This window comes from Anopheles ziemanni, chromosome 2 (genome assembly GCF_943734765.1).
Source record: "Anopheles ziemanni chromosome 2, idAnoZiCoDA_A2_x.2, whole genome shotgun sequence".
Classification (NCBI taxonomy): domain Eukaryota; kingdom Metazoa; phylum Arthropoda; class Insecta; order Diptera; family Culicidae; genus Anopheles; species Anopheles ziemanni.
In genome coordinates, this window is record NC_080705.1 from 76,793,085 (window position 1) to 76,804,667 (window position 11,583).

General features: G+C 43.3%; 1 protein-coding gene across 1 annotated transcript; it reads left to right on the forward strand.

Annotated features, from left to right (window-relative positions):
* The first annotated feature begins 10,696 nt into the window (after nt 1-10,696).
* On the forward strand, nt 10,697-11,583 carry LOC131294405 (angiopoietin-related protein 6-like). Its single transcript, XM_058322452.1, has 2 exons — nt 10,697-11,388; nt 11,457-11,583. The coding sequence occupies exons 1-2, from the start codon at nt 10,697-10,699 to the stop codon at nt 11,581-11,583; spliced, it is 819 nt and encodes a 272-aa protein (XP_058178435.1).

Genomic DNA, 11,583 nt, shown 5'->3' on the forward strand with positions numbered 1-11,583 from the left:
GTTGGGTACCTAGCAACGAGCCGCTGAAGAAGCCCGGGAGCGAACTCAACTAGCGTCGAATTGGCTGTGGTAAAGATGCAAAGATCCGTCCCACTAATACTGGTGGCGTTATCGAACGATGCAATTGTTGAACCAACCTGGTTTGACAAGAAGTGTTGAACCAAGCTGGTTTGAACAACTACTGAATTGATGACACTGGCAGCACTGCATGTGTCAAATGACCGGAACTGTTGAATAAAGAATTCATTCCTGTGTGTATAGTGGAATCGGTCGCACGTGTTCCTTGTTTCCCGATCCGAAATTAGACCATATACCTCTAATTCTAACAGGTTATGGGCCCAGGCCACGCGGTGTGTATTAAGTGTTGTTAATCTTTCGGGCGAAGTTTTTTTTTAAAAGTGAAATTAGTCGCAGTCAGAAAAACAAAAAATTTGTTGAGGACAACCAACATAACCTCATACTGGATAAAACAAGCGCCAAATCCACGTGGGATGCCCTGAAGGCTCACCACCATAAAGCTACATTAACTGGAAAAGTGGCACTTCTAAAGGAAATATGCAGCGCAAATTTCTGTGAAGGAGAGAGTATGGAGAATTTCCTCTACAGCATGGAGGAATTGTATTCTCGTCTCGAGAATGCTGGAGAAAAATTGTCACCATACATGCAAGTAGCTATGATCTTGCGGAGCCTACCAAAGGCTTTCGATACCCTCACCACCGCTTTGGAAAACCGCTCCGACGAAGATCTAACAATGGAGCTGGTGCGGTCCAAGCTACTGGATGAAAGCGAAAAATTGTATAGCGGTGATGCGGCGGAGGAGCGGGCGCTGAAAACGGGCAGCCGAACGAACAAGGAGTCTATTGTGTGCTTCTTTTGTGGAAAACCCGGTCACAAGAAGCAGGCGTGCAAGCAGTTCCTGAAGCAGAAAAGCAGCGAAAAGAAAAAGGTGATAGAACGAGCAAAAACAGTGCGCGAAAACGACCAAGCCACTATGGAGCGAAAAGAGCAAATTGCCGGGATAAAATTCAGAATCAAATGTTTTGCAATTTTTTCATTGTAATATCGTGTAATACTATTATATTACACGAAATTATGATGTTTCGGGACAATCCCGCCAGGTGGCGCTGCAAAAACCTCATATTTTTGGAATTTTCTATGGGTGCATTATTTTTTAATTTTTTTTTTTATACTAACTTAAAGATTTTTTAAAGTTTGATATAAAACAAACTAAATTTACTACAAACTTCCATTCAAAATATTGTCATCTGGAATATAATTGATATTCAAAGCATCTAACGCGGACATAACGTCTCCTAACGAAGAGCTACTATCTGAATATTCTGAACTTGTACCATCATCTTCTTGGGTTTGAATTGGCAAGGGACTGTTACTATTTGAGGAGCTGTAATCTACGAAGAATGTTTTTACTGCGTCTGGGTATGGAATTTGTTTTTTATTTTTCAACGATTTAGCCAGAGATATTGTTGAAATGTATGGATCGGATGATTGTAATGCTCTCATAAAAATGTCTTTAATATTGAATTCTCGTGACATTTTACGGGCGTGTTCTCTTCTATCCCTTCTGTATATTTTATTTCTACCTTCTGCTGCTTCCTCTCCTAAGGATCCCAATGGAGCTGGGGCATTTACAATGATTTCACCTACATGCGCAAGAACTTTATGGACAGTGGAAGGCATTTTGTACCAATTGTAATGATGTATGTAAAACTTGTATGTATCTTTGCAATATAGACTAATAGTTTTTGGATTTAAAGGCTGTGAACAGTTGATGGCTATTAAAATATTTCGAAACCTTTCTATGAGTTCTGTTTCTATTTGCAAAATATCGCTCAATTTTTCTATGTTTGAAAAAGCCCGACGACAAACATTTCCCGTCGTACTATTTCCACCCATTTGCCTTGGTTCATCTACTTTTACACCAAATTCCTTGTACATCTTTTCCAATACAATTTTTTTTCGATCATTGTACATGCTTTTAAAATTTTTAGTAACCTTCCATTTTTTAAATTCAATTCTGTACGAAATGTGAAGCAAGCATTCGAAAAATCTGATCCAACAGTGCAGTGGAGATATTCCATAAGATAAATTCTCAGGAGTTGGAATAAATCCATTTTCTAAGTGCTCTACACTGTTCATTTCGGTTGGTTTTGCACCACATATACAACATGTTTGCATAGATAGAGTGTCGGTTAAATATGCCAAAATTTTTCCATCAATTAAACTCATGTAAAATGAATAGTTTACCGTCACATTACTTGTTTCATTTAGCTGAATTGTATAAGGAACTAACCTGGTTATTTGGCTTTTGATTTCGTCTACTGTTTGTAAAACTTTTTCTTTTGACTCTTTCGCAAACTCGATCACAATTGGCCTGCAAAACCTAACACTTTGAGGCATCAAGTTTATCCAGATGATATCTGAATCGTCACTGATGAACGAAAGACGGATAGGCGTTAATGCCGATACTAATAAATCACTGTCTGATGCAGTATTTTCTCCGGAACCATGAAGCGGTTGATTGTAAATGCTGTGTCCACTAGATCCGTCAATGCCCCACGAGCACAATAATACGACGCTTAGTGAATCACACAAAGAAGATGAAAGGTGTCGCAAGATTTCTGCCTTTTGTATTTCAATTATTCTACACGCAGTGTGATTAACCAACTCTTGTAGATTAACTTCAGCTTTTGTTTCACTAATAGAAATAAAATCTTCACTTGGTGCGCAGGTTTTTTTAAGTTTGTTGATTTGGTAATATGACGGAAAAACTTTTTTTGATACTTTATGCAAATCATTATACTGGGATTTTGAGAAACTATTGTCTATAAAACATGCCAACGCTTCTTCGGCAGATACTAAAACATCACTTTTGGTTGTCATTGGCATAACACTTGAAGGATTTTTCAAAAACATGTCTATCATACTCATCAGCCTTAACTGCTTTTCTTTAAAAGCTAACAACCTCACTGAGTATAATTCCTTTTCGAGATTGCCGTTGATATCTGTCTCTTTGGCCACACTTCGACGTTTATTCCTCACGCAGAGATCATTAAACTCTTTTTTTGGCCGTCCACGACTTTTGTTTTCCGTATAGGCACTAATGTCAAATGGTTTGTTCAACCAGATTTTCGAATCCTTTTGAAAATTCTTCGAGTTTCTAGCACATTTCTTCAATCTAGCCTTGAAACTTTTTTCCAGTATCATCAACTTATTAGTCACTTTCAATTTATCACACGGTTTGATGCTTACTTTACTTTCAATGAACTGTAAAGCATACCCAATGTTTTCCTTGCAAGAAGCATTGTTTTTCAAAACGTTTATGATATCATTGATTATAAAGGAACCCATCGTGAAATTATTAAATCAATCTCAGATAGATTATTTACTTGAAAACTAAAAAAACGTTGTTCGTTCTCCAAGGAGCTTTCTGACAATTGGTGTTTATGCTGTTCAAGGTAAAGCTTGAATGATGTTTTTATAAACGAACGTATGTTATATATGTATCTTTTCAAATGCATACCGCTATGGTATGCCGTTCGAAGGTCAAAATTTTAACATCTACCTTAGCTGTTACTGTATGGTTAGGGTATATTGTTTTCAAAAGCAAATATTATCAAATATTTGTGTTCACTTCTATGAGTTATCCACCCACAATTAGCGGCGTTTTACCATTAGGGTAGAAAAAGAGTGACAGGTATATCTACCCAAAATTCACGGCTTTTACAGGTAAGGGTACAAACAGAACAAAGTGTTAGTGTAGGGTACATTTATTATTATTTATTATTTTAGTGTAGGGTACATTATTCCGAGGAATTTTGGGTATAAAAAAATGGGTTTGTGAGCTGTAGAACAAGTAAAAGCGACCTGATACATTCAAAGCAAACCAAACCAAGTTTCATTCTTTGCCAGTGACTTGGCTTGTCTTTCCCCTTTTATGTGATGTTCAATCACTACCCTGCTTCACATTTTTCATTGAATGAGAATTTCAAATTTGAATGCATTGAATGAGAATTCATATTTCTTACCACACATGATGCTGCATATGGCATGATGGAGGCGCCTAGTAGCTGATAAACTATAAGCTTCACATCTAAAGTACAGAATAACGTAAAGATGCGCGCGTATGCGCAAAAAAAACTATCATTTATTGTTACAAAACATTCTAGGCTATAAGTGGGTATGCATCATATTACAATCTTTCGCAATCCTTAGCGATGGCATAAGGTTAAAAACAGAAAATTGAAAAATTTTCCGGGAGTTTTGCGAAACAATGCTTAATATTTTGTGACATTCAATTTCAATTAGCTTAAACTGTCAATAATTTTAAAGCTTGATAATAAACCTTTCCAAAACTGTGCTTGGAATCCGATTCCGACCATTATTATAGGAGTTACAGACCTTCAAAGTTGATGGATTTTTTTCAATTTTTCACGCAATATTTTCACAAATCTTGACTTTGAGAGGCTGTTTCTCAGAACCTGGAAGAGCAGAGGCTCTAGTTTTTGGGTCATTTCTTAGTTTCATCTTGTAGTTTAAGAAAACATGTCTCTTTTTTCTGAAATCCAAAAATGAATTTTTGATTTTTATCCCGGCTTCGCTCCATCGTGCAAGCGTCGTTCCTTTTTTCGGTGCGTTCCAGTGTTCCCGGAACTACGCGTGCGTGGCTTATTGACTCTGGTGCAACATCACACTTAGCCAACGATGAAAAGTTGTTCAGCCGTTTAGACAGAAGTGTGCGTCCTGAGATTTTTACAGCGGACGGCAAATCTATCCGTACGGGTGGAATAGGGGATTGCGTGGTTATTTCGTGCGACAATGACTTTGGAAAGAACGTGTCGATAACACTAACGGACGTTATTTTTGCCCCGGGTATAGAGTGCAACCTTATATCAGTGCCCAAACTTTGCAGTAAAGGTGTTCATACAGTGTTCGACAAAAGCAATTGCAAGCTTGTTTACGGTGCGAAAGTCGTGGCTACAGCTGATAAAGTGGGTGGCCTATACCGACTGAATATGGCTGATGAACGGGCCTTATTGGTGAATGACAGCCGACACACCAAGGATTGCCTTCATACATGGCATCGCAGGCTTGGACACCGAGACCCGGCAGCTCTGGAGGAGTTGGAACGAAGGAACTTGGCGTCTGGTGTTCGCATTCGTGACTGCGGAGTCAGAGTGACCTGTGAATGCTGCATCAAATGCAAAATGGTTCGACCATCATTTCCATCGGTTGCAGAAAAGACATCGACTAAAGTGCTGGATATAATCCATAGTGATGTGTGCGGCCCAATGGAGGAGACGACGCCAGGGGGATGTCGTTACTTTATGACCTTAATAGACGATCACAGTCGTTATGCTTTCGTCTATTTCCTGAAGAAAAAATCTGAGGTCGAGGATAAGATTCGCGAATTTGTGAAATTGGTTCAAAATCAGTTCGGACGTAAACCGCGGATCATTCGCTCCGATCAGGGTGGAGAATACTCCAGCAAGACACTTAGGAGATTCTACGCGGATGAAGGAATAAAGGTGGAGTACACTGCGGCGCATTCACCACAGCAGAACGGGGTTTCGGAGCGGAAAAACCGGTCTCTGAGTGAGATGGCCCGGTGTATGCTTCAGGACGCGGGCATGCACAAGCGATTTTGGGCGGAGGCAGTCAACACCGCTTGTTACATGCAAAATCGTTTGCCATCTGTTGCAGTAGACCGTACGCCGTTCGAGATCTGGTTCGGAAGAAAACCAAATTTGACCCACTTGCGACTATTTGGATGCGTCGGTTACGTGTTCATTCCGTCGGTAAAGCGTAAGAAGTTAGACGTCAAGGCGAAACGAATGACGTTCGTCGGCTATTCCGCGGAACATAAAGCGTATCGGATGCTAAACACACGGACGGGAGAAATCCAAATCAGTCGGGATGTTCGTTTTCTCGAATTCAGCGACGGATCTAAGGAGCATCATCACGATGAACCCAAACTGGAGGATAGTCCGACTGGAAGGGAAGAAATCGAGTGGTCTTTCGATGAAACAGTGAAACAGGAAGCTGAACCCGATTTGACTCACGAAACAACCTCTGAGTCCGAATTCTACGGCAAGGATTGTCCAGGTGATGGTTGGCCACGAGGGTTTTGGAACGACAACGACAACAATTGGCTTCGTGGACTGTGGGATGATGATGACTGTAAAGTTCAAGCTGGAGCTGCGGTGCCAGAGATCGAACCTCCGGAGTCTACTGATACCGTTCGTCGTTCACAGAGGAAAACAGCAGGCGTTCCGCCGGTAAGATACGACGAGGAAGTGAATTTGGTGATGGAAAGTTTGCCTGAACCAAGGACGTATAAGGAAGCTGTATCCGGTCCACAGAGCACCAAGTGGAAGTCGGCAATGGCAGAGGAAATGCAGTCCCATCGCGAAAATAATACGTGGGAGCTAGTGGAACTGCCGCCACAACGGAAGGCAATCGGGTCGAAATGGATCTACAAATGCAAGGCGGACGAAGACGGCAATCTCGTTCGTTATAAAGCACGTTTGGTGGCGCAGGGCTTTTGCCAAAAATTCGGGACCGATTATGATCTAGTTTTTGCTCCAGTCGTAAAACAGATAACTTTTCGGACGATGCTGGTTTTAGCGAGCAAAAGGAAGATGTTGGCGAAACACGTTGACATAAAGACAGCGTATCTTCATGGTCATCTCGAGGAGGAGATTTTTATGCGACAACCACCAGGGTACGAGAGTGGTAAACCGAATGAAGTCTGCCGGCTGCGTCGCAGTATTTACGGGCTCAAGCAGGCAGCTCGTGTTTGGAATAAGAAAATCGACGACGTACTGAAAACTAAGGGTTTCATTCAATCAACGGCGGACCCGTGCCTATACATTTGCAAAAAAGCGGATAAGTCCATTTTTGTACTCATTTACGTAGACGATGTAATTGTCATTTGTTACACGGAGGAGGAATTTTCTGAGGTGGTCCACGTCCTGGAACAGAACTTTACAATAAGTGTCATGGGTAATCTAAGATTCTTTCTTGGAATACGTGTTAGGCTAAACAAAGGACAATTTTGTATTGATCAGCAAGCCTACTTGGAAAGAGTTCTGGAAAGATTCGGCATGAAAGATGCAAAGCCGTCAAAATATCCGATGGATCCCGGCTTCTTAAAACGAAAGGAGGAGATTGGCAAGAAGTTGGATTCGGCGAAAGCGTACCAAAGTCTTATTGGGGCTCTGTTGTACGCTGCTGTGACCAGTAGACCCGATATTTCAATAGCTACAGCCATTCTGGGAAGGAGAGTACAAGATCCATCAGAAGCGGATTGGAATGAGGCTAAGCGAATACTACGTTACCTAAGGGGTACACTGGACAGCGTACTTTACCTCGGAAGAAGCGAACAGAAGCTGGAATGTTTTGTGGACGCCGACTGGGCAGGAGACGAGAGCGACCGCAAATCCAACTCAGGGTTCTTTTTTAAGTTCGGCGGCGGGCTCATCGGATGGGGCTGCCATAAGCAGAAGTGTGTGGCACTATCTAGCACCGAGGCCGAGTATGTATCCCTTGCCGAGTGTCTGCAGGAGGTAAAATGGGTCCTCAAGCTAATGGCAGATATTGGCGAACAACAGGTTGGTCCGGTCGTGGTCAATGAGGACAACCAAAGTTGCATTGCGATGGTTAGCGGAGACAGAGCTGAACGCAAGGCAAAACACATCGATACAAAATTCAATTTTGTGAAAGAAATGGTTCGGGACGGCATCGTGCTACTGCAGTATTGCCCGACCGAGCACATGCAAGCTGATCTACTCACGAAACCGTTGCAAGCGGTGAAGCTTCGACAACATCGGGAGGCAATCGGCATCAAAACGTTCAGCGTTGAGGAGGAGTGTTGAACCAACCTGGTTTGACAAGAAGTGTTGAACCAAGCTGGTTTGAACAACTACTGAATTGATGACACTGGCAGCACTGCATGTGTCAAATGACCGGAACTGTTGAATAAAGAATTCATTCCTGTGTGTATAGTGGAATCGGTCGCACGTGTTCCTTGTTTCCCGATCCGAAATTAGACCATATACCTCTAATTCTAACAGCAATGTCCTCTACTAAGGTACGCAGGTTGCAGTGTCCATACGTGGCCAACAGAAGCAGTACACAACAGAGGAGTGGTGCGATGTAACCGTTTCCGTGCGAAGCCATTTTATGACTGCATAAAATTGAGCAACACAAAACATAAGCTAAGGTTATATTAATCTCAGCAAGCGTTGAATTAAAAATTAAATAAATCCAAAAGTTAACCTACGTCAATGTTAAACCATCAAATGGACTTTCACTTAAAACTTTCAGTGGCGGATGGAATTGCTATTTATCACTTTAATGTTGGAAATGAAGCAATACATTCTTGCCATTAATAATTCATCTGTGGTTTAATAATGTATCCACTACCCAGATCAACAGTTGAGGATGAATAAAAAGCAAGATTCAGTTCATGTAGGTGTTAGTTTATCAGTTTAGGTTTTTACGTGCTCACAATGTTTTTATTCACCTCATTTCTTCTTTCGGCGTGGGCAGGAGTGATATATTGCACAGACTTCATGGATTTAGTAGCTTCAATTGCAATACAAGAGCAAACCGCACGCGTTGAAGGTCTGGAAGTTTGTGTGGTTCAGTTGCGTGGATACGTCGACCCAAGTCCTTTGGACGATACGGTCAGATAATTGGTGAATTGGTTGGAGTCGAACTATCCTGTAACTATTACTCGGCACAAAACATTCCGCTGGATGTACCAACACAGGGATGCCTCGTTGGTTCTTATGGATGCTAGTGGACTTGGGACAAAGGTGATGAAATACTTGCAACCAAAGCCTACTGCTGTATTGATGCGATGAGGTGTGATAACCGATAGGAGTCTCATTTTAGCTCACTGGTGACCTGGTATCTGTGAGGCTTGAAACCCATGAATGCTACTCGAAGCTGGCCAAATTCATCGTTCTTGTAGAGAGTACATCTAATAAGTCCGTGCTGGCTGACGTGTTCGGAGTGCTTGGAATAACCAACTATCTGATCGTACCATTGGAGAACGGCAACGCGTCGAACGACACCGAGTTAGTTGTGGGACAGTTGTACACGAAGAACCATTTCTCCCACCAAGAGTACCTGTTTGATATTGATGAACACAATTCGTCCTCCGTGGGCCGCTACTTCCCCAACAAACTGAGCGATGTGTTCGGGTACCGGTTCTACATGACCGGAGTTTTGGAGTTTCCGTATCTCATCCATCTTGGACGAAGGGACAGAATCGCTGGGTTGATGGTTGAAGCCATACGCTATCTGGTTCAGCGCAAGCTAAATGGAACTTTGGAAGTGTTATCCCCCGAGAAGGGGCTCAGTGTTCGCTCCGTGTACGATATGGTCTTTGGCTTTACTGAAAACCGGGCGCACTTTTCCCACGATTTTACATTGCTGGAGCGCGGCGGAAGATGTTTGCTGTGTCCCTTCCGCACGGAGCGCGATTTCATGAGCCATCTTCTGAAACCATTCTCGGTCGGCATTTGGTTGGTGTTAGGAACGACCTGTGTCCTCTGTCGCCTGCTTTGCCGACTGTTTCCGGCCAGTTTTCAGCACGATCTGATTGAGTTGGTATTCTTCGGTTCCGGGGGGTACCCACATCGGAGGCCGTTTCCAACGCGAATTGTGTCCTTTGGCGTTGTCCTGCTTGTATTCTTTCTCTCCGAGGCGTACAACGCCAAGATCATTTCGCTGATGTCGGTGGCGAAATACTATGAACGGCCGGAAACGGTGCAAGAGCTGAACCAATCCAAACTGCTGATCGCCAACCCGTTCTCGGACTCCAAACAGTTGGCCAACAATCTGCCTGGGAAGGTGCTTAGTAGGAAGCGAGCGAAGGAGCTGTATCAGCAGAGAAATGATGCGATGTTCGGAGAATATTGTACCGTCGAGCAGTGCCACATGGCGATGCTGTTCGCCATGGACGTTGTGGGTGAGCGCGGTTTCAGGCAGTATGTGATGCGTGAGATGGTGGAGGAAAAAGCTTTTACTCTCCAGCTGGCCAGGCACTCGCCTTTCTACGAAACGTTGGTGCGGTACCTGCTGTTATACTTCGAGAGCGGTATGTGGATGTTCCGGGTGGATGGATTACGGGACGAATTGAATGAAATGATCCTGACCGAAATCGTTCAGTTCGAAAGGGTCGTTTTCCACTTCGATGATCTGTTCTGCATCTGGGTGTTGATCATGGTCGGGTGGTGGATCAGTGTTGTTTGCTTCATTGGGGAGATTCTAATATTCTCCTTTAGGAAGAGGTGTTTAGTTAAAATCAAAGGACCTAAGAAATAATTCCTGAAACAAAATAATGAATAGACACGCAAAATAGAGCTAAAAATAAACACTGATTCTACGATTCATCATGGTTTGTAAGGTCCCTTTAATAGCCATTTCCTGCCCGAGGGCAGATGGTGAATCGTTATCAAAATACCCATTCGCTAGAATTACTAATATTCATCTACATATAATATATTTACAAACAAACTGCACGATCGCCGTACGTTCGTTTTGATAAGGTTTGCTTTCTGTGTGTTGCATAATGTGTCGCTGCCTATTCTGATCGATCTTGCTCTTGTTGTTGTCTACGATCAGTCAGTCCGTAGAATCGGCGGTAATCAGACATCTCTCCGAAATGGTCTTTCTAATAGTGTTGTTACTTTTAACCGTCGGTGGACTCACACCCGGCCAGTGTGGAAGTGAACCCAGCGCGGACATAAATGGATTCCAGTTCGAGTTGTTACTAACGCATATGGAAGAGCTTGAGGCACGCATGGAAGAACACCTGAACGCTGGCCTCAAAGTGCTGGAAAGAAACGTGATAGAGGCGTGCACGGAAAAAATGCAGCAGATCGTTAGTAGCCAAACGCGCCAGTTAGAGTACATTGTGAATCAACCGGCCATCTACCGCGAGGGCGGATGGTTCACCATCCAGCACCGCTTCGATGGGTCAGTGAATTTCTTCCGCAACTGGACTGAGTACAGGAACGGCTTCGGTGCCGTGCGCGGGGAGTTCTGGTTGGGATTGGAGAAGCTTCATCAGCGACTCCGCACCGGCACACACGAGCTGCTCGTGGTGCTGGAGGACTTCGATGGTTCGGTCGCCTATGCACACTACGGCGACTTTCGTGTCGGTAGTGAAGGGACGAAATATGCCCTCCAAAAGCTGGGAGAGTACACGGGCACGGCCGGGGACTCGCTGCGGCTGCACGAACACAAGCCGTTCTCGACATACGACGCGCGCAATGGCGACCTTTCGGGCTGGAACTGTGCTACCGAGCATGAGGGCGCTTGGTGGTTTAAGACGAATGGTGAATGCATCTTTAGGTATGGAAAAATGGCTAAAACTTTGAATTAGAAACAAAGCTTATTATTCGGGTTTTCTCTGTTTTCAGTCATTTGAATGGAAAGTATTCCAAAAAGCCGTTGGTAGCATACGAGATGGGTGTCCACTGGCACGACTTTCGTGGTGATCGATATTCACTTAAATCAACCAAGATGATGATTCGCCGAAGTAATTAA

What these genes read in the sequence shown, in the direction of transcription:
- LOC131294405 (XM_058322452.1), top strand. Translation starts at nt 10,697, where the DNA reads ATGGTCTTTCTAATAGTGTTGTTACTTTTAACCGTCGGTGGACTCACA. An exon ending in AATGGTGAATGCATCTTTAG is followed by an intron (nt 11,389 to 11,456) that starts GTATGGAAAAAT and finishes CTCTGTTTTCAG; the next exon opens with TCATTTGAATGGAAAGTATT.